Source organism: Puma concolor, chromosome B2 (genome assembly GCF_028749965.1).
Source record: "Puma concolor isolate L17-30 chromosome B2, mPumCon1.1.hap2, whole genome shotgun sequence".
NCBI lineage: Eukaryota > Metazoa > Chordata > Mammalia > Carnivora > Felidae > Puma > Puma concolor.
Window position 1 is genome coordinate 120,903,586 of NC_141671.1, and position 23,675 is coordinate 120,927,260.

The 23,675-nt window shown below is 40.4% G+C and overlaps 1 protein-coding gene across 1 annotated transcript in view; it reads left to right on the plus strand.

The window, feature by feature from the left end:
- The first annotated feature begins 2,695 nt into the window (after positions 1–2,695).
- ENPP1 (ectonucleotide pyrophosphatase/phosphodiesterase 1) overlaps positions 2,696–23,675 on the plus strand; it is a 71,891-nt gene continuing 50,911 nt past the window's right edge. Inside the window, exon 1 of the mRNA XM_086707863.1 lies at positions 2,696–2,970. Within this exon, the coding sequence (XP_086563989.1) occupies positions 2,731–2,970 (240 nt within the window). The 5' untranslated portion in view covers positions 2,696–2,730. The remainder of the gene's footprint in view (positions 2,971–23,675) is intronic.

Below are 23,675 nucleotides of genomic sequence, written 5' to 3' on the forward strand. Positions count from 1 at the left end.
GAGAGAGAACGAACCAGCCCGGGAGGGGCAGGGGCGGGGGGCACAGGATCCAAAATGGGCCCAGAGAGCTCCATGCAGGGCTTGAACTCACAAACTGTGAGCTCATGACCTGAGACATTTAATCGACTGAGCCACCTAGGGGCCCTGAAACGTTCGTATTAACCTTGCCTTAACCAAGAAAGTTGTGTTGCAGATTTATGTTTTGTGGTTCTGTTGTACTTAGGAGTGCAAAGCCATCTCTCAGACTATTTGGAATATAAACAAGACTGAGGCAAATCTTTGCTACAGGCATCGTGATGTCTGTAGCTAAATAATCTGAGTGGCATACTTGATCCATTCTTATTCCCTTGATTTCACAATTTCAATTAGACTTTTATAGTTACCCATAGATGTTCTGACTGGCACAGGAGAGGCCTGAGCAATGTCAGAGGCCACATCCTGGTGGCCTGTTTGCCGGGTCCACCCTGCAGATGTGTTACATTTTGTTTGGCCTTTCAAGTGTTTAAAGAAATTGTTTTTCTGAGTTTTGTAGACAAAATTTTGCAATCTGGAGAACTCACACAAACATCAAAATTTCCTGTTTCTCTTGAGAAATCTATCTGGCCACAATGGGCACACAATCCTGCTGAGTAAATGCCTCACCCCTATAACAGGGCACACGGTTCACCCACAGTGGGGCTGCCTCTCTTATTTAGGGCATTTGAGTTTGTGACTGCAGACTATACTGACGGTTCCCGTGGGCAAAGCCTTCAAAGTGATGCTACAGTGAAGACACTGATTCCCTGTGTTTTGTTAGGTTCAAAGCCACTTTGGACGTCTCTGTTGAGTTTCTTTTAGATTTGATACTCATTTGACCAGTCTCCGTGGCACAGATCTTTGTCCTTGAATCTGATTTTTGGAAGCAGTTAAAGGAAAATTTGGAGCCAAGTTTGGGGTAAAAAATATGTGTATGAAATAGTGAAAACCTGTTTCTCTTGGGTGGTTTGTAAAGCTGACTCAAAGGTAATTAAAAAAAAAAAAGAGCTCAATAATGTTTTGAGGGATGGTTTTTACTTCTTCCAGATGTCAGTTACCTTCCCACTAAACTTTCAAAATATCCTATTTGTGACTCTATGATGCACATATGACTTGGGTTTTATATTATTTTGTTTATTTTCTTTACCTACTTCCACCAGACTGAGAGCTATTTGAGAAATATGTACTTTTATTCATCTTTGATATGGCATATATAGTTGGAGGTGAAAAGACTGAGTTGAAAAATTCATTATTGAATGAATGAATGAATGAATGAATGAATGAATAAGTCAATATAAACAGAAAGCACCCTAAATTGACCATCTTAATGTTTATTTATTTTTGAGAAAGGGAATATGAGCAGAGGAGGGTCAGAGAGAGAGAGAGAGAGAGACAGAGGGAGAGAGAGAGAGAGAGAGAGAGAGAGAGAGAGAGAGAGAGGAGAGAGAGAGAGAGACAGAATCTGAAGTAGGCTCCAGGCTCTGAGCTGTCAGCACAGAGCCCCAGGGGCCCAACTCAGCAGATCAAGGCCTGAGCTGAAGTCTGACTCAACCCAGGGAGCCACCCAGGCGCCCCCTAAATTGACTACTTTAAAGGGAACAACACATACTTTATATCTATTAAATATCCATGAATTGCCTACATTCGTGTAACCAAAGTGGATTGAAAATGGATTGGTTTTTTACTGTATAACTGTCTTTGGTCACTGAACTCAGTCCCTGGCATTGCAAGGCAGTTGAAAGTCACCGGTTTCACCTTGACAGAGAAGAATCACTTCGCTACACACGTGTGGTTTTTCCAACTGATGAGCCAGGAAATGTAAAAGTTGTAGAATCAAAGGCGAATCAAAACCCATCAAGAATTATAGCCCACCGTTCGTGTCCTAGTTCAAAAATAAGGTTTCAAAGTATTTCAGACTGTGTTAAAATGTTCAGTATTGCTAACCAAGCATCAGGGTCAATTTCAGAATAAGGCAGCATGGGCATTTTGAAACCTTCAACACAGAAAGTCTAAAGGAACTAGTAAGTAAATATATTAAAGCCGGGTCAGCGATAAAAACCCAGAAACAACACAACACCGTGAAAAACTAAGTATCCATTATATATGAGCACTTTTGTTAACTAGACGTGTTAAGGTTGGCTATTCCTGTCTCAGAGTAGAGTCTTAGTGGGTAGCAGGGCTTTGAGGGAATCCTCGCTCGCTTCTACGCAGGAGAAAAAGGTGGCCCTGTCCCACCCTCGACCCTCCAGCCGATGTGCACGTCCACGTAGAAACACAGGTCGGCCCGACTCCACTCCACCGGCGTTAAGAAGCGGCACCAGCCCGGGCTGCATCCTTCTCCTCCTCCCGCTCTATTTTGGGGCCCCATGATCTCATGCCCTCTGCAGACCACATTCGGCAATTCCAGTCCAGGGCGATTGCTGCAAGTGTTCGGAAGGTGCCCGGGGCGCGGCGAGGGGAAAGCTCTGGGGGAAGTTAAAGACGCGCCCACGTAAAGGACCCAAAATAACCGACACGCAGAGTGCCCGAAATCAGACAGGAAGCCAAATAATCCGGGGCGTTGAGTTGCTTTCCCCTCACTTCTAGCGCGGGGCGGCGGGCGCGGCGCCAAGGGTCTGGCGGCGAGGGGCGGGCGCGGCGGCGGGCGGGGCGGGGCCGGCGCGGAGCCTATTAAAGGCGCAGCGAGGCGGCGGGGCCGAAGCGCCGGGGGCCACGATGGAGCGCGGCGGCTGCTCGGGGGGCGGGAGCAGCGGCGGCGAGGGCGGCCGCGGTTCCCGGGAGGGCCCGGCGGGGAACGGCCACGACCCGAGCCACGGCCGCGCGGCCCAGGCACCCGGGGAAGGGCAGGCGGCCGCGTCCTTACTGGCCCCCATGGACCTGGGGGAGGAGCCGCTGGAGAAGGCGGCGCACGCCCGCACGGCCAAGGACCCCAACACCTACAAGGTGCTCTCGCTGGTAGGTCCGCGGCCCGGCGCGCGGGAGGGCGGGGAGGGCGGCGCCCGGCTCCTCCGCTCCGTGCGCGGTCAGCACCCGGGGCCCGGAGAGAGGCAGCGTTTCTGCCGCTCCTCTTCGCCTGCACGCGCTCCGCACTGTTCTTCTCTTTACCCCCGGGGGAGTAGGTCACGTTCACGTGTGCCACCGATGCTTCTAAGGGCCTGCTTAGGAAATCACAGTGTTCATAGTGTGATCTTTGGAGATACCACCTCGCCCCCCACCCCTCCCCATGAGAGTACGAAGTTTTTAGAAGGGAAAAATGACCAGCCCGCCAGCCCGAAAGTTGTCGGTCTTAGGAAGGACCAACTTTTTTTTTTTTTTTTTTTGCGACTGCAGTATTGATGACTTTCTTTGCATTAACTAATTTCACTTTAAAAGATTTAACAGAGCTCTTCAAGTTTTGTCAGGAACTTTAGGAAAAACCTTTTCTTTTGGCTCTGCTCAGGAATTTCCTTGCAGCTGTTCAGAAATTCATCAATATTCATGTTATGCGAACGTGAAGAAACGATTACCATTCTTTGTCTACTCTTTTAACCGTAGGTTACACGGTTTTTGTTGCTAACAAAAGTAGCCATTATTCCTCTGCTATTTGTTAGGACAGTTGCAAGATCCACAGTCACTTTTATAAAGTGTTGGGGGAGGGGGTGGGAATTCATTCTAGATGGATGGTAGGAAGTGCTGGATGGAGTCAGAGCCTGGGTTCCTGGTTTAGTTAGTAGTTGCTAAGGCCTTGTATAACTCTCCCAAACCTCAGTTTCTTATTTGGTACAATGAGGACATCGTCTTCATTGCCCACTGCATAGAATTATTGTGGGGATCCAATGGGAACAACGTCTGTGGGGAAGTAAATTGAAACTTGCAAGGAGCCATAATTTTTACTGTATTATATGGAACTAACATTATCACTTGCTATGATTGAACAATGCTGTGTAGAGAATATCTTTTCTGATATATGAAATCTACTTTCCTTTCATAAGCATTTCCATTTTCGCTATGTTTTAGGTTTCATGGAGAGGTTATAATGCTTTGAGGAACCAACATTCCTAAAAAGATGGTGTCATATGCTTAGTACTTAGAAGTTAAGCCTAAGATTGGAAGGGTTGCAAACCACATGTTTGTATCTCAACATATATTTTTGCATCATATATCACTGTTTGAGTCTAGAACACGTGTTATTGATGAGAACCTAGGTTTTATCTATTGAGTCACCTTTTTTCTTTCTGTTAATGTGAGACTTTTGTTTCTAGAACATGATCACTTAAATGATTTAGTGTCACTATTTTCACGTGTTTAGCCCACTACAGGTTATCCAATAATTGTACATTGAATCTGTGCATAAGTCTAATGTGAAATCATTTCTAAATGCCTGTAGTCCTGAAAGGTTGCTAAATTGCCAATTGCTATATTCAGTTTTTAAATCTTTCCTACTCATTTACTTATAGATCCATAATAGGTATAAGCAAAGTCCTATTTTTGAAACACGCATTTCAGTCTGTGACACGTCAATCAGCTAAACAGCATTCCATTGTGCTCTGATGGTGCACCTCTAGGGATTGGACATGGAAATGTCTTAGGTCTTCCATAAGTAGTACAATCATGAATGTCACTTATCCCATTAGGCGGGGTCTTTTGCTGTAACACATATTGAATTGGCAGAGAACTCTTACCTCATGACTTTCAATGAAATACTGTGGGACATTAAATATACACCTAAACTCATTGCTGTATTTTTGAAATCTTAATTAGTAACTAAAATGAACGTGAAACCTTTTACCAATTCTTCTTTCTCTTCCCTAGTTCAGTACCCTTCTTTCCCCCCACTCCCTCCTCCCTGAGCTTGCCCAAATGATACACTTCCAAAAGGAAAAGTCTCCAAAAGGATTTTGACAGTTGACATCAAAGAGTTCTGGAACATGTCTTCTAGAAAGGAGCTGCACTTATGGGTTCCTTTTTTCCAGTTAAACATCAACACACTTTTCATAAACTTGGGGAAATAGACTAGTTGCATCTGGTGTTGGGATTACTAGAGGCCAATCACTGATATGGTCCTCAGCCTCATGGTTTTTATCTAGCAGGATAATCACAAGAGCTGCCTTCCAGAGAATAACCAGTGGCAACTCTTGCATTTTTCTGAACATACTTCAGCTAAGCTTAAATGATGCAGTGAAGAAGGAAAGATCCTGCTGTACCCTCCCTTCTCTTTAAGTATGGTGTTTGATCCCAGGGAAAGAATTGCAGTCTCTGGTGGCTTTTGGCCCTGGGCCCTGGAAAGGCACTGAGCCAGACTGAAAACTAAGAGGGCAAATACAAGTATTATTCTCTATATGCTTCAGTAGATATGTTAAATACTGAATGCCTTTCCCTGGTTCCAAATTAAATTTTGAACTGAAATTTTGACTTCAACTGAGGTCGGACTTGAAGATTTGAAAAAAAATTCTTCTTGTTCCTGGTATTTTAAAGGGCAGAAAACTTTCTTTAAAAAAAAAAATTATTTATTGTGAGGGGGGAGGGGCAGAGAGAGATTGAGGAGGAGGGAGAGAGAATCCCAAGCAGGCTCCACACTGTCTGCACAGAGCCTGACACAGGGCTCAATCTCACAAACCATGAGGTCATGACCTGAGCAGAAATCAAGAGGCGATGCTTAACTGACTGAGCCGCCGAGGCACCCCAAGGGCAGAAAACTTTCAGCCACAGTGCAGTACATTTTTCCATTCTCCAGTGAGTTCCTCTACAGCATTACTTTGTGTTTGTGACCTTCTGCTGTGCTTATGAATAATACACACACCTGCGTATGTGTACAGGGCTGTATGTATGGGTGGTAGTTATGGGGGACTACTTTCACCTTTCAGTGAAAGAGTTCTTTGTAAGTGGCCGTGGTTGCCCTTGTTTATCAGAAGTTTGGGCATGCAAATTATTACTTTGGTTAGCTTTTCTCCCCTCTTTACAACACATTGTCTTATCTCTAAAGTACAATGTGGAGAACAATCGAGGTGGTTCTCTGCTCTTAATCAGATTTGGACTTGGCATTATTCTTTGGTTTGTAAAATTTAACATCCAGCCAGCCATGGTTTCGCATATTTCAACATGGCCAGAGCATCTTAGAGGTCAGAGAAGGCTCCTGTTTGCCTCTTATGGTTTTTGTTTCACACGTTGTGATAAAATGCATCACAGATTTCTAGGAGCCAAGTAAGATGGTTGTGTTTACTACTGGACCTAAGAAGGTGCCTTACACTCAATGTTGGCTTTTGGTTGAATGAGTGAATGCGCTGCATTTTTGCTTAGACCAAGTGACACTTTACCTTGGCAAAGGGCAAGATGGGAAGACAGAATATACATCCACAGACCCACATGACCAATTGAAGGTCAGGAGTCTCAGGAATCTAAATATAGATGCACTAGTAGGTAGGGCGCTTGGGTATAAATTCAGGGATAAGATCAAAACTGGAATATCATTCCATTAGGGCGTTGGGAGATGGAAGAGGCAGTGAATGAGCTATGAACAAGTTTCCAGCCAAGGCCAACCTTAGGACAGGCCAGACAAGGCCTCTGTGATCACTTGCATTCAGAATCAGGATCTCATTACTGGGCATTCTCTCAGGTACAAATGACCCAACTATGGCCATCTGACATGCATAAGGTAGGTCATCCTGCAGGTACAAAGGAAAGTCTCCTTCACTTGTATCAAGGCCTCTTCTGTTTTGGTGACTTTGCTATCATATCCCAAATTCAGTCTTTGTGGCTTTTGTGGGGTATTGTTTTCTCCAGCATTGCTTTCTATTACTTCCTTTCTTCTGCTTTGAGTCATATTCTGGTCTCTCTCTGTCACCATTGATACCTCACCTATTTTCGCTCCATGGATACACAGCCATCCTTTGAACATTTTCTTTTTTCCCATCTGTTCCACTTGTTCAGTTAACTCTGGACACTCAGTGTTGCTGTCCCCCACCCCCATTATTTCCTAATCATGATTCTGAAGACAATCCCTAGTGGCTGTGTTAAGAGACCTTATACATTGTGTATAATACAGAACTGAGGACCATTGGCTCATAATATTTATAGAAATTCTTACCATCTTCTCATCTTCCTCCAGCTAGCTTTTTTCTCAGATACTAATATTAAAGGTAAATGAAAATGGTTTTATATTCGGTTTGAGTTTGATAAATTCCACTGCAAAGTATCTGTGTGACTTGTAACTCATAGCAAATATATTTCATCTGTGTTTATGGGCTTTTTTGGACAAGCTAGAGAAGTTAATTATGATTCATAATTGGGGGGGTAGGGAGAGAGACATTTCATGTTTCAAACAACTTAGGAACAAATAAGCTTTTGGAATACAACTTGGAATTAGAGAACTACCTTGGTTAAAATAAACATGCCTTTATCTACCATGAAACCTTTTAGCAAACGAGTTCAAGGCAGAGCATAGATTACTCTTTTAAGCCTAACAAGAACTGATATTCAGAAAACTGACTCAAAATAAAAATCCTTTGACATCAAATCAAATCTAAGTGATGTATTTACCACAGAAAGAAAATATAATAATATATTTGAAAGGGCTTTTCTAAAGTGACCAGAATGTCCAGCTAAATATTAACTAGAACTCTGAATATTAGAGAACTCTGAATATTAGAATATTAACTAGAACTAGAATATTAAACAGAACAATACTCTGTTTCCTGAGTATTTTAGTTATCTGAGGTTTAATTATAAGAATTAAGATAACATCTATAATAATCTTTATTTTATCCTCGCTCACTTTTAGATGTTAGAATAAAATTTGGTGGAAATGTAGGTGGTAAAAGTTTATCATTCACAAAGCACTTTGCAGTTTTAGAAAACATATTCCCAGATCCTCAACACGTCAGCAACTCTGAAACAGTAAAGTGTGGTGACAATTAATCCTACTTGATAGATTAGGAAACTGAGGCTCACAGGCATGCAGTCAGGTTTCTCAAACAGCAGAGTGCTTAGGAAACAGCCCAAAACTGTTAAGGACAACAGATTGCTGGGCTCCAATCCCAGTGGTTATGGTTCAGAAAACTTGAAATTGTTATGGACTAAATGTCTGTGTCCTTCCCACATTCATATGGTGAAGTCATAAGCCCCCAGTATAATGATATTTGGAAGTGGGGTCTTTGGGAGTTGATTAGACTCAGATGAGGTTGTGAGGGTAGGCTGTCATGATGGGATTAGTATCTGTACAGGAAGGGGAAGAGAGAGGAGAGCTGAGCCGGCTCCCTCCCTTCCTTCCTTCCCCCATGCCCATCTGACACTGAGGAAAGGTCCCGTGAAGACACAGTGAAAAAAAGAAGCCAGAAAGAAGAGAGTCTTCACCAGAAAGCAGTTTGGCTAGCATCCTGATCTTGGACTTGCCAGCCTCTAGAACTGTGAGAAATTTCTGTTAAATTACCCAGTCTATGACATTTTGTTACAGCAGTTTGAGTGGCACTAAGATAGGAATGGACCCAAAGAATCTTGCATAATTATGACATGTACCTTAAGTTATTCAGGTGTAGTTGGTGTATTTACTCTATTTCTAGGAAGAGTAGGTTAAATTTATAGGCGAAAGTCATCTGCCATCTGTAAGTAGAAAACTGTGCAAGGACTTTTAACTACAGATTTTTACTCTGTATTAATGGCAAATGGCATCCCATTCATATGCCTTTTTATCAGTGTGATGTCAATAATCACATGTTATTCTGAACTTCCAATGTATACAAATTTTGAGGAAAACGATTTTCATCTTCTTAATTTGAGTTTCCTTATTTTTTTATTTATTTTTTATTTATTTTTTTAGTTTATTTGTTTTGGGAGAGAGAGAGCATGAGAGGGGCAGAGAGAGAGAGGGAGAGAGAGAGAGAGAGAGAGAGAGAAAATCCCAAGCAGGCTCTACACTGTCAGTGTAGAGGGAGATAATGGGGCGGGAACTCAAGCCGTGAGCTGAAATCAAGAATCGAATGCTTAACCTACTGAGCACCCTTGAGTTTCCTTTTTAATACATTTCTAAATGTACCAGAATAGGAAAATAGAGTCATGATAGAAGGGAGTAAATTTTCACAAGCATGTCTCATTTGTGGATCGATCGTTTTCTCCCCATATCATAGGATTTTACACAGATTTAAGGTGGCAAACATTCTATCACAGGCATGGTCTGAGATCCTCAAAGAGCATTCTAGCTTGGTTTTCAGGAAGTATTTCAGAGAAAGTAGCTTGTTTCTAAAGCTGATTTCTTTCCCTTGAAACGCTTTTTGACATTAGTAAGCGTCTGGGGCCTACGGTCTGTCGTGGAGAGAGAAATGGAAAGCAACTCAAGTAGTTTTTTATGATGCTGTTGTGCAGCAAAAGAAAATACAGCCGTCATTATGACATTTTTCCAGATAGAGTCTCTGTTGCTCCAGAGTACCTTTATTTTGAATAGATATGTTTCTAAGCAAAAGACAACACAAGTAGAACAAAGTTTCAAGAGCCCACATCCACATAGTTTAGACCGCAGCCCTCAACCTGCAGTGGGTGGGTCCCTGGGTGGCCAGGGGGCCATGGATTGCAAACGATTTTAGCAACAGTAGTCAGATGTCACCTGCCCTTTGCACTGTGCTGACCTTGACACTGAGGGCATGAAAGCAGTGGCAGGGACCACTGCTGTCGCCTTAGCAGGGATCAAGGCAATGAGTCGCACCAGCAGCTGCCCGTAGCCCTGCACTTGCGACTAAAGCACAAAGAAGTCAGTTTCACTTAAAAGAATGTACTGGATGAGGCGGTAAAAATGTCCTTGAAGCAGATTTTATTAAAGCTCAACCATAAACTACCTACCTTTTTAATAGGTGGGAAATTGGAAGTACGCGCTGCCGCGTCTGAAGTGCTTTTGTTTTCTGGAGGGGAAACTCTGTGATTGAGTTGTGAGCTGGACTGGCTGCTTTTTGTTTTTTTTTTTTTCCTGGAACACCAGTTTTCATTTTTATTTGAAAGAATGGCTGACACGCACTGGTTATTCGGATTTAGTATTTGGCCCACATTGTCTCAAAATGAATAATGTTAGCTTGTCACTTCAAGGAAAACAAATTAAGGTACCTGTTGCCTATGGTAAAAATCCAGTCTTTTCAGTAAAAATCAGAATTTGGGGGAACTTGTACCTGTTATTGTATGATTGGTAGCTTCCCAACTTTTAAAGACTTTTCTGAAGAAATTGATGGAGATAGTAAGGAGTTCGACTTTTTTTTCCCATAAGGTATGATGACTTGTGTCAACATTTGAAAGAACTACGTAACTCAGTGAACCAGTATTTTCCAAGGGACCAATGTATGATTTACAAAACTAGGAATGGGTGTAAGTTTCATTCAAAGGGCAAGAGAGATTAATGGATTTTAATGTAACAGTATTGAACGTTCGTTAATATTGTTTCAAGTTTGTGTCCTGAATACGTGGTCATTTTTCTTGTGGTTATTGAGAAGCTTTAGTGTGACTGAATTTTTTATTTTTCCTTACTCAGGAGACATTCACATCCTTGCTACTCAAGGCGTGGTCTGCAGACCTCAGCCTCACCTCCTTGGCACCTGTACAAAATGCAGAATTTTGGCCCCCCCCCCCCCCCCCCCGCCCCCAGACCTTCCAAACCAGAATCTCTGTTTTTGCAGATCCCCAGGGATTGGTCTACACGTTCAAGTTTGAGGAGCAGCACTCCTTAAGGATCATGAACTGGTAGAGAAGGCACACCAGCCTGAATTTCTTTAGCTGGGGCTGCTAATTAGCCTTTGTTCTTCCACAGACCTCATACATGATGCTACGATTAAAAAAACAAATCCTGACTGTTCCTTAAAGACCTCAACTGTGTTGGCCTTGGGTTGAAATGGCGCTGCTGCTGGTTGCATTTGGCCCCTTTCTTTCCTTGGACCTCAGAGGCGCCTTGCTTAAAGGTGCCCATTCATTGCTCTCGTTGAGTGTACAGGACATGACATACACTGTCTCTTCCCTCCCATCACGTGTGCAGTTTCCATGTAGCAGGAGCTGACCTGTGCTCTCATTTGTTTCTTGTACTTTAACTGCCTTTTCCTCACTCTGTCCTGGCTTGTCCTTTAATTGCTCTTTATTGCTCTCAGCAGTGCCAGCTTCTGCCTTTGCTGTGACCTGATAATATTTGGATGTTCCTTCCAATTCAAACATCCATCTGAATACCCAGCGGGGTTCACTTTTACATCACACCATCAACAGAACTCTTCAGTTCAGACTTTCCACTGCCAGTACCTTCTCAATGATCAACAATATACTTGACACAAAACCAAAACAAAGAAATCTTGGACCAGGGCATTTTCAGGTGGCATTGAGTCAGGTGAAGTGTCCTTGGTGCAGAGTTTATTCCATAATATTTCATCATCCAAACACATAGGCTTCCTATAGAGAGCCATCCAGCATCACTTAGATTAGAATCTCCTGGAAACTAGGAAACAGGTGAATGGAGTCTATTCAGGTGGGAAGGGTGTGGGTTAGGAGCATTATGAATAGACCATGTTGTTCTTGTCTCTCTTTGAATTAACCAAAGAAATAAGTACAAAACAACCCTACATGTACACTAAAATACCTTACCGATCAGCTCAAAAGAAGTAAATGTGAGGAATGTTGCCATACAAAAGTATTTATACATTTGTCATCTCTTGGAAAGTGTTTTTTTGGTAAAAAAAAAAAATGTTTACTTATTTTGAGAGAGAGAGAGAGAGGTTGTGGGGGAAGGGTGGAGAAAGAGGGTGACGGAGAATCCCAAGCAGGCTCCATGCTGTTAGCACAGAGCCAAATGCAGGGCTCAAACTCAAACCGTGAGATCATGACCTGAGCTGCAGTCAAGAGTCGGACGCCTAACTGACTGAGCCACTCAGGCATCCCAGGTCTGGAAACTTTTAAAGGAAAAGGGGACATTGATTTTTCTGGGATGACTCAAGCAAGTTTTAAGAGACAGGGGTCATGTAAAGAGCCTGACACTTGGAGTTATAGGAAGTAGTTGCTGTGTGACCTTTGAACATTTGCTCTGCTTCTCTGACTTTCAGTTTCTTTGACCATGATACAAGGGGTTTGGAGTAGGTGGCTTTCTTCTAGGTCTAAAGTCTTTGTATAGAGAGCTTATAATTTTCCCCTTGTTATAAAAATACTACATATTACAGGTAATGTAAAGTTCAGAAAATGTGAAAAAGTGTAAGAAAATAAAGATTGCGTTCTTTTTATCTGCTATTAATCTTTTTTTTTTTTTAACCTCAGGATTTTTCCATGTGTGCATTTCACTTCCTTTTCTAACAAAAATGAGATCACCTTACAGATACTGCTCCATTTCTTTTCATTTGTATTTTACCACGAGATTTTGTCAGTTTTGTCAGTTTTTGTCAGCTAGACAGTTTTTCAGCCTTTCAAGAATAGGATTTCAAGACTTTTATTTTACTAGTTCATGGGGTAAACTTTGGAGGCATCTCTACTCATACCTTAGTCCCCAGTAATCAAAACAAATTTTTTTAGAACACATTTTTTGTTTTATTCGTTCATTCATTCATTCATTCAGATTTGTTTTAGAACACAGTTTTTGTTTTTGTTTTATTCATTGCTCAACTTTACCTCCACTGCTCAGGCTTCTTTCTTATGGTTCAGTTGTTAGTTTTCCTAAACATAATACATGAGGGGAAGTGTGTGCCCCTAAACTCAGCCTTCTTTTTGCCTGTTTCTCACTGCTTGAGTACCAGTGTTACCACTTGGGGACTGGGCGTTTCAGCTTCATCCAGTCACAGCAGTCCTGGAGGTCTGTGATGTATATGTGTGGCCATGGGTCAGGCAGTATTTGTCAAGCACTTAAAGTAGACCTTTGTGCATGGTAAGAGCTCTGGAGGTGTTTGGCGAATTTATACATGCCTTTATGGAGTTGACTCTTTGTCAAACTCGATGTGAAGCACTTTTTCTCCTGTGATTGGCAAAGTTGTACGATGTAAGAGGGAGCACGCGTGATGGCTGGTAAGTCCGGTCTGGGACCCACCTGTTAGGGGGACTCTGTGTCCCTTCTGTAAGATGGGACATGTGTACGTTATATGCCTAATTTGGATTCAGATGTTCGAAGACTCAGATCATTTTCAACTTCTGTTCTTATGCTACTGGGCCAGTTGAGAGAGTCAGACAGGGTCTCAAGATGCCTGCCCCCCGGTGTCCCAGCTCTGCTGAAACATACCTTCTATTATCGTCAGCTCAGATTTGTACTGTTTTCCAAATACACTTTGTGTTGATGATTTCTGTTTTCTACCCCAGGAATGATTTTTTTTTTTCTTTTACCTCCCTATTTCTTACCTGAGGCCAGATACTCCCTGGGATCCAACTCAGCTTCCCCTGTCACGGGAAACATTCGTTAGCTGCTCTTTGTCTCAATATCCCCTGTCCCTGAAGGTCTCAGTTGCTACTTCATCATAGAGAGGTCATGGAGCTTAGTGGTTAAGGGCCAGACTGCTGGGATTGAAACCTGTCTTTCCAGTAAGTACTGTGTGCCCTTGGGCAAGTCCTTTAACTTCTCTGTGCCCCAGTTTCCTTATCTGTAAAATGGGGATAATAACAGTAGCTAGCTACCTCAGAGGTTTGTTTTAAGGGTTAAATGAATTAACATATGTACACTAATGAGTAAAGTACCTGAGACAGTATAGATGCTAGATTAGGGTTTATTGTTATTGCTGAGGTTGATAACTTACTAAACAAATATTTAGAGTTCCTACTGTGTGAGCAATCTTGTGTAAGAAGCTGGGGGCTAAATGGAGGCTAGGGGAAGGGAAAGACTTCCTCCCTGTTCGCATGGTCCACCCCCACAGGACCAGAGAGTTATCAAAGAATCCTACAAGACTGTCTCATGTTGACGCAGTGATATGTGCTGTCTAGAAGCTAGGGGGGCCTTGAGGGAGAGTCCTGAGGGGGAGGGGACCTAGTCACAGAGGTCGAAGGTGTCCTGGGGGAAGTGACCGGTGAGCCAAGAGGATTCTGCTGTACACAGGCCCTGGGATAGCCAGGAGTAGTGTCCATTCCCGAATTGGAAGGAGACCAGGATAGGTGGTGTGCACAGGTGTGTGATGGGTGATGAGGCTGGAAAGGGGGTCTGGGGCCAGGTCCAGGCTGGGCCTTGCAGACAGACTATTGGACAGATTTTGCTTTTTAAGAGCAATTGGAAATCACTGAAGTGTTTTCCTGTCTGTTTTTGTTTCTATTTTCATTCTTAATGACAAAATCTGATTTACGTTTTGGAAAGACCATTTTAGTTTCAACGGGAGGAACAAATTAAAAAGGATGGCAGCTGAGGAAAGTTTGCTTTTACTCTCTTTTTACTTGGCCGTTTCATAACTTCAAACTCTTTTCCTGCTAGATGTAAGTTCCGCATGTAGCTTTTTAAGTTAAAATTTATATCAACTAAAGTCCTATGAAATAAAAAGGAACTCAGGTTTTCAGTCACATCAGCCACTTTTCAAGTGCCCAGCGGTGAAGCTACCAAAGGGGGCAATTCAGGCAAATATCACAGTAGCGTCTTAAAAACTTCTGTGTTAGGACTTGAGGGTTGTAATATTACAGGTTTTGTTGTTAGGTTTTTGTTTGTTTGTTTGTTTTGTTTTTACTTTTATAGTTCTTCTAGCAAGTAATAATGAAAATGTATATGGAACAGATGTTCTTTGTTCAAGAAACATTTGTTAGAACAAAATAAATTGCTCAAAAGGCTTAATTTTGTGATTGTTCATACAAATGTAATTTTAAGATTTTTTTTTCCCAAATGAATGAGTGTAATGAAGTTGACTTAAGCCTAAATATACACATTAAAAGGTGACACATTTCTAAAATTATGTTCCCTCCTAAATTATAAGCCCTTGTATTCCCTTATAATTTTTAAGTTCTGTCTTTAAGTCTCCACTGTAATTGTGACCGAGTAACTACTGTGTCTCTACTGAAAATAAGTGGTCGTTTGTTATCTCCCTGTTATCCCGTTTTCTGTCCTTGGGGAGAATTACCAGGAATCCTCTGGATAGTTTTTTTTTTTTTTTTTTTTGCTGTTTATTTCCCTCCGGGCCCATCTTTCAAGAATAAATGTAAGGTACTCTTCTGATCATTATGTTCCAAAATTTATTTTGGAAAAAACACAGGAACAAATCACATAAACCTAACTGAGCACAATGTCCTGTCTCCACCTTTTGTGTTTTATCTCTGATCTACCATCTGTGAAGGCAAGATACCTGCCTAGGCAAGAAAAACAGTGTACGTTGGATAAAATCCATAGTTCCTTACCTTTTAGTCCATCTGTTTTGTCCGCAGCCTGAGGGTATGTCTTATACCATAAAGGAGCTGCTTTTCCCTCTTTTTTCTGTCTCATGAGCTTAACGGACTTAAATTTTTTTTGTCCTAAAATCATTTACGAGTACTTTTATTTAATGACTCCTATCTGACTTGATCGTAGCTTCAAAAGAAACACCATTTTCAGGATTCTTTTGGCAGACATTTTTTTTTCTTGAAATCCAACTGAAGCAAGATCTAATTAAAAATATATATTTTTGTATCTAGGAGATTGAGAATGAAAAACAAATGAATCTTCAAAATGGAAAGTTCTTTGCCCATATTCATTTTAGTTTAGATTATGCCTTTAGATTATGCCTGTGTGTGTGTGTGTGTGTGTGTGTGTGTGTGTGTGTGTGTGACAGAGAGAGAGAGAGAGAGAGAGGGAGGGAGAGAGAGAGGGAGAGAGAGAGAGATCACTTGCTCTATTCACCAGGGTCCAATCACAAAAAGGCCATACCTGGTAATTTAATTAAGAGAATTTAGTATAAGAAACAAGTTGGAAAGGTGTTGGGAGGACTGGACTGAAAGCCAGATTGGATAGTGTGGCAATGAGGCAGCCCTGGAGGGCAGGAGGGGCAAAGGGAGAAGGTGGTGCAGCCAGAGCCCGGATGATTAACCGCTTGCATCAGTCTGGTGCATTTGTCACAGCTAAAGAACCAATATGGGTATAGCCTTTTTGACTAGAGTCCTTGCTCTATTTGCATCTCCTTAGTTTTTCCCTGATGTCCTTTTCTGTTTGCTCTTCCCGTATCCCATCCAGGAGCACCACGTTACGTTTCGTTGTCTCATCTCTGTAGCTTCCTCGTGGCCGTGTTTCTCAGACTTCCTTGTTTTTGATGCCTCTGACAGTTTTGAGGAGTGCTAGTCATGTATTTTGTGGAATGTCCTGCAATTGCGGTTTGTCCGACGGTTTTCTCACGAGTAGAGTGGGAACGTTCACTTCGGGGAGGCAGACCACTGAGCTAGTGTTTTTCAGCGTTCTTCGCTGTAGAGATAGTCTTTTTTTGTACTTGTCCATCCTGTACTCTTTGAAACCCCAGCCCACACTTACAGGGTAGAGTATGTTCTACTTTGAAGGTGGTTCATCCACATAAATTTATGCAGAATTCTGTACTGGAGATTGGTCTGTTCTTATTTATACAGTCATTTATTTATATCAATTTGAACTCATTGATATTTATTTTATGCTTTATATCCAAAAATATGTTATTTGTACTTTTGCTCAAATTGTTCCAGCTTTGGCCATTGGGAGTTGGGGCCTGTGTCTCTTTGACACACCCCCATCACTCTGTGTGTGTGTGTGTTTGTGTCACACTTCCTTTACTTTCTGGTACTACAAGACGATTCAGACTTTCAGGCTCATCTTGTCCTATTTTTTCCCCCTCAACATTTACTAATATTCTTAATACTATAAACTAGTGAGTATAACCCAGTCTACTTTTCCACTTGAAAGTTAGAAGTGGACTTGCATAAATGCGCCTAAATTCTCTGTGCATCTAACAAAGGGAGTAAAGTACTCATCACATCACTCACATCCCCGTATCACTGTGTGGAGTATTTTTCAGGCATTTCCCTTCGTCCAGTGAAGTGCTGAGGAACCAGGTCATTACCCTGAATGAAGCTGGCCATTTGTGTATTTAAGCAGAGTCAACTCTTCCATTGCTTCATTGATCATTTTTACCTCGGGAATGATTTAGGCACAAAATCTGGGAGACGTGTGTCCTCTCCTATGGTCAGAGAGGCATACTGGTTGGTACTACCAACTTGATTGATAAATTCATCCCTGTCCAGCATCTGGTCATCAGTTGTGCAGATTCAAAACCCTCTTATGGTATTTGATAAATCAGGAATTTGGAAAAACCTTGGCCGGGCAGGTGCGGCTCAGGGTCTGTCATGTGGTTGCAGTCAGATGGTGGCTGGAGTTGCAGCAGCATGGAGTGGGGCATCTGCTCCACTGGCCAGGCATCCTTCTGGCCAGGCATCCTGCTCCCATGGAGGGACCTCTGCCTGTGGTCTGTATGTATGCATGGGATAGTTTGGACATACGGCATGATAGCCTCAGAGTAGACTGCGTACATGGGGGCTGAAGGCTTTAAGAGGAAACACACTGGTGATGGATTTACCTAATCTCAAAATAATCAGTGTTTTCTATTGTTTGGGTCTACCATAATGTATTGTATTTATTCAGTTGTTTATTAACAGAAATTTTAGGTTCTTTGCATATTTTTTTGCTGTTATAAATAATGCTGCAATAAAGAAATATCTCTGTATGCATATCCTTATACGCTTATGTGAAAACTTCTAGCAGATGAATTATTAAATTCGGAATGGCAGGAGTGGCGATTCTGTACATTTTGAATTTAGGTAGACTAATCTAAGTGACCTTTTGGAAAGGAACATATGTTTTTATGAAGATAGTGGGAAAGTGCCTGTCTCTTTTTACATCCTTGCCAACACTTGTAGTTACTAATCTGTTTAATGATTCTCAATTTCATTGGCTAAGAAAGGGACTCTGATTTATAGTTCTTTGATTTTTAATGAAGGTGAATGTCGTATTTTTATTAGCTGTTTCTCTTTTTTGCCTAGACTAGTTTATTACTTTTGGTATTTTAAAACCGTGGGTTATCTTTTCCTACTTGGTTTTTATGCACTCATTATCTATCATCGACATTAACCTTCTGTTGTGTGTTGAAAATGTTTTATCCTAATTCCCCCACTCCAGTTTTTCTTGTGGTTGATGTTCTTTTTCTTTGGCATTACAGACATTTCTTATTTTTATGGATCAAATACGTTAACTTCTCCATTCTAATTTTTGGAATTTGTGCCATCCTTGTGATGGTGTTCACCACCCTAAAATTATAAACATGTTTGCCCATGGTTTTCTTCTAGTGACTTCACATTAAACCTTTAAATATTTACTCCATCAGTCATTTTATTTTGTTAGAAGGCAAGAGATAGAAATCCAGTTTACTAAACATGCTCCTGAAGATCTTTTCTCAATTGCTTTTCTTAAGAAACCAAAGTCAGATTACATAAAGAAAAGCCACAAAAATGTAGTTTGCTAACTGAAGATAAACAACAGTTAAATAAGCCATAAGACCAAGAAGAGAGTGTTGATATTTAATAATTCTGTCATCACTGGTGGGCATGGTCCTTGTGTGGGTGTAAACAGAAGCCCTCATGGCAGGAAGCTGCATCTGAGGAGTTGCCCTCCAGCCTTTTGAAGAGCAACCCCTGCTTTGTTTTGAGGTGTTTTCTGTTCCTGAGAACCTTGGTCATTAGGTGCTTACCTCTCAAGATTCCGTGAGGGCGTACAGGTCATGGAGTGAAGGTTGCCATCCGAGCTAAATCTCTATTGAAACCATCGCTTTTTACTACTGAAACAGCCACCAAATGCACCAAATGACTGTTTTACCCTTGACCTTTAACTTCAGAGAGAAATGGTCTGTGAGAGCAATTGGTGAGATCTTAGAGAAGTGATTTGCTGGATATTCTTCCCTTTGAAGTGCTTGGTACTTTTTGAAACAAACATAAACGGACAAGTTTTTCTTTTTATTGTATCTCTGTGAGATGATGGCTTTTAGCCAAGCCGTGGTGATCATTTCACAATATATGTCAATCAAACCATCGTCCTATGTGTCTTAAACTTATACCGTGATGTATGTCAGTTATTTCTCAAACTGAAAAAAAAATTAAATGAACATAATAGGAAGGGACACTTGAGAATTCAGCTCTCTGGAGGCCTTGCAGCATCCCAGGAAAAATTTTAACTATGGAGGATATGCTCAGGTGAGTTTCTGATCCCCTTTCTGCTTTGCCTGCAGAAATAAGGCTCCAGGGGTGGTGTTTCCAGTTCTTTTTATGATAACAGGCCTAATAGTTATTCCACTGGCCTGTGTTCAGCCAAGAATTTTTTTTTTCTTTTTCAAATTTTTATTTAAATTCCACTTAGTTAACATACAGTTTAATATTAGTTTCAGGTGTAGAATTTAGTGATTCATCACTTACATATAATACCCAGTGCTCATCACAGGTGCCCTCCTTAATCCCCATCACCCATTTAACCCATCCCTCCCCCCCCCACCTCGCTTCCGACAACCCATAGTTTGTTCTTTATAGTTAAGAGCCTATTTTATGGATTGCCTTTCTTTTTCTTCTATGTTCATCAGTTGGGTTTCTTAAATTCCGTATATGAGTAAAATCATTATGGTATTTGTCTTTCTCTGACTTATTTTGCTTAGCATAATACTCTCTAGCTCCATCCAAGTTGTTGCAAACCTTTTTATGGTCGAGTAATATTCTACTGTGTGTGTGTATATGTGTGTATGTATATGCTGCTGTAAACATTGGGACCATGTGTCCTTTCAAATCAGTGTTTTTGTATCCTTTTGGTAAATGCCTCGTAGAGCGATTGCTGGATCATAGGGTAGTTCTATTTTTAACTTTTTGAGGAACCTCCATACTATGTTCCAGAGTCAGCCAAGAATCTCTTTTTTTGTTGTTGTTTTTTGTTTTAATGTTTGTTCATTCTTTGAGAGAGAGACAGAGTCAGCGTGGATGGTGGAGGGGCAGAGAAAGAGGGAGACACAAAATCTAAAACAGGCTCCAGGCTCCAAGCTGTCAGCACAGAGCCCAGTGCGGAGCTTGAACCCATGAACCATGAGATCATGATGTGAGCTGAAGTCGGTCGCTCAACTGACTGAGCCACCTAGGTGCCCCAAGAATTTTAATACATTTACATATACGGAGTAATATTCCTTAAGAGGGGAGGGTATAGGAGATGGGGTCAGGCGTGATCCAAATAAAGGTAGGATCAATTGTCAGAGAGAAGTAGATTCTTAGGTATTTTAGGTTTATCAGGCACCATAGCAAATTTTCTATCCCAATGTGGGGACTATAGATGATGTGGCTTCCTTGGTATCACAAAACTCCAAATGTAATGCACATCCTTATTGGAAAATAAAGGCATGAGAGTTATTGCTCTTTTTGTGATTAGGGCCACAATTTTGCCATACTTATATCTTTAATTGAAAACGGTTATGATTTTAATGATTTCCTCATGGTTTATGGCAAAGTACTAACATTGTTTCTGTTTTCTTAAGCAAGCCTTTTAATTTGATATTTTATTTTAATCTGCCCTAAAAAGATTATTTTTCAATGATCATCACCAGCCCTATTGGCTATTAATATGAGCTTTCTTTGAGACTTTTCTAAAAATGCTTGCTTAATGAGGATAGATATGTCATTGAAAATCAGGGAATTGTTGAAATGACTATTTGCTTAAGTATTAAAGATGCCAAAAGCTCTTTTCTGGACTACTCATTCTAGTTAAGGGAAGAATCTCATTGTTTTATCAGCCCAAGAGACTAGTTCAACCAAATGTGAAATTTGCTTATTCAACATAATTGTTTTGAACTGCACATTCTTTTCTCAGCAGCGCCTAACAGATTTATGTTAGACTGGGGGCATTGTCTTCTCCATCTTTCATATACATACTATGAGACCTGAATGTTATAAAATATCTATTTGCTATTTTCTTTCTTTCTCACCTAGGAAAATGTTAAATACCCAGAGCCCCGGAGTGACAAATGGTAGCATTTAAGAGAGCCAGTATTTAAAATAGTAGTAATTTAAGGATTTCTATTTTGTGTCCTACTACACTGCTCTACCTCCTTCTGACTTTATTTCTCTCTCTCTCTCTCTTTTAAAGATACTAGAAAAAGAACCTAAATCTTCCAAAGAAGAGTGTGTGGTTTTTCATTGTGAATATACTTCCCCTTACTCACAACAAGAATCTACTTTGATAAAGTCTGTTAAACTAAGCCTGCTCTTGATTTCCCCTACTTACTAAATATGAGAAGTATTTGCCATTGAAAAAAATGTAACAGATTCATAGCATGATTTCTGACAAATTAGAAGCAAGTACTGTTTGAAATGGTGGCATACATTCAGCAATTCTGTTAATCAGTTTTGTAAAAAAATGTGTTGATGATGGAGTTTTAGAAGGTCAAGCAAAATTTCTGTGATATGTCTTCAAAGATTGTTTTTGTGGACTCCTGTCTTAATACCTCTCACTTTAAAATTGATATTTCCCCCTTTATGTTTGTGGAAAGTGCTGTACTGGTATCCATGGAGCAGATTTATTTATTAATTTATTTATATTTATATTTGTTTATATTTATATTTATATTATTTATATTTATATTTATTTATTTAAATCCACAGTACTAGGAATGTCTCTGAGGGACAGTGCTGTGGCTTATGATCTTAGCTTGCTTGTAATAGAGTGTTCCTAGAAGTGCTTTAGCAGCTGGGTTTGAGCAGGGAGTAGTAACAAGTTGTGCCTCATATGCAGGGATCTTTGTAGATGCAAAGGAACCACAATAGTGTCCCCTCTGTTGGGTTGTCATTAGTCTTCCGATTGGTCCTTCTAGTTACTCTTCGAAGCAGTGGTTTGATAACAATTGGTTTTGTCCACCAAGACCCTAGGGATATTTTGGGTTTTGTTGTCTGTGTGTGTGTGTGGAGTGGGGGGGGGGGGGTTCAATAAATTGCTAGTTATTCCTGAAAGCTTCATAAAATGACTGTTCTATTTCTCTTTTGTTCTAGCACCTGCTCCTCATTCTGTCCCTGTAGTCGTGCACCTATACTAGCTATAAGATGATAAATATTACTATAATGATTTCTGCGACTCTTAATTGAGACCTATTAATGAGATAATAAAATTATCACAATTTCCATAAGTGCCAAAATTGACCTAATTGTGAGGATAAAGGACATTCTACTTAAGACAGTTATCATATTAGATGTCCCCTGATACAGTAAAGGCAAGCATTAATATTTCTTAAACTGAATTTGATGAGCTTGACCATTGGTAAGAGAGACAGAAATATAAAAGGTGTATTTCTGGAACATATCATAAATCAGAAATAAAGTTTGGAAGTCATTCTTTAAAGAAGCTGTGCATGCTTACATATCTTATATGCTATGAATTATGTTCTAAATATATTACATTTGTATTATGTTATATGTAGTTAGAACAATCTGTGAAGGACCTAGCTACTGTGTAATTTATGGTATATTTCCCATAAATAAAGATATATGCAAGTTGATCTCACTTTATCTACCTCAAGTTGTGAAGGTGGTCTCAAACTTGAAGTTTCGCTAATGTTTTTTGGCAGGAGCAAATATAAATCCTATCTGGAGGAAAACACTTTTATCCTAGGCTTTAAAAACTCCTGAAAATCTTTAACATCAATAAACAGAACACAGTTAAAAACAACCAGGCACACGGAGGAAAATGGCACCGTGAGCAAAAGCCAGCAGGAATACCACACAGCAGAAGCAGACAAGCAGTGACTTCAGATGGTAGTGTTATCAGACACAGGTTATAAAAGCCTTGACTATTTTTGAAGAAAATATGGAAGAAATAATAGTGAATTGGAAGAAGGGTAATTTCTTGTCATCTTTCTTTTTGTGATATATATCAGATAATGTCTTCTGGACGGTCTTCCAGCTTACAATTCTGTTTTTCACCGTGTCCCTTTTGATGTGAAGCCTCATCACTGAATTAATTTATTTTTTTATTTCTAGACATTTTATAAACATTTTATTTTTTAATGTTTATTCATTTTGAGAGACAGAGAATGAGTGAAAGAAAGAGTGTGAGTGGGGCTGGGGCAGAGAGAGAGAGAGAGACACAGAATCCAAAGCAGACTCTAAGCTCTGAGCTGTCAGCACAGAGCCTGATGCAGGGCTTAAACCCATGAACCATGAGATCATGACCTGAGCTAATGTCAGATGCTCAGCCGATGAGCCACCCAGGCGCCCCTATTTCTAGAAATTTTATTTGGTTTTTTAGAGACTTTCTAGGTCACTTTTTGTAGTTTAATATTTTCCTGTTAATATTATCCATTTTTTCCTTTTACTTTGAATACTATCTGAAGAGATGGCAGTTTTCTAGAACAGATGAAAGACACCAATCCTCAGATTTAAGTAGCACATTGAATCTTAAGCAGAATAAATTATATATATTTATATATATATATATACATATACATATATATATATATACGTATATATATATACACAGATATATATATACGTATATATATATATATATATATATATATATATATATATAGTCAACAAATGACAGAATAACATTGCAGAATGCAAAAGTAAAAGTAAGCATTTTTTTTTAAAGTAAGCATTTTTAAAGGTATTAAAAAAAGACCTATTTCCTTCAAAAGTACAATAGACTGACAGCTGAATTCTCAATAGCAATGATTAACAGCATAAGATAGTGTAATGACATCTTCCCCGTGCTGAAAGAAAATAATTGCCAAATT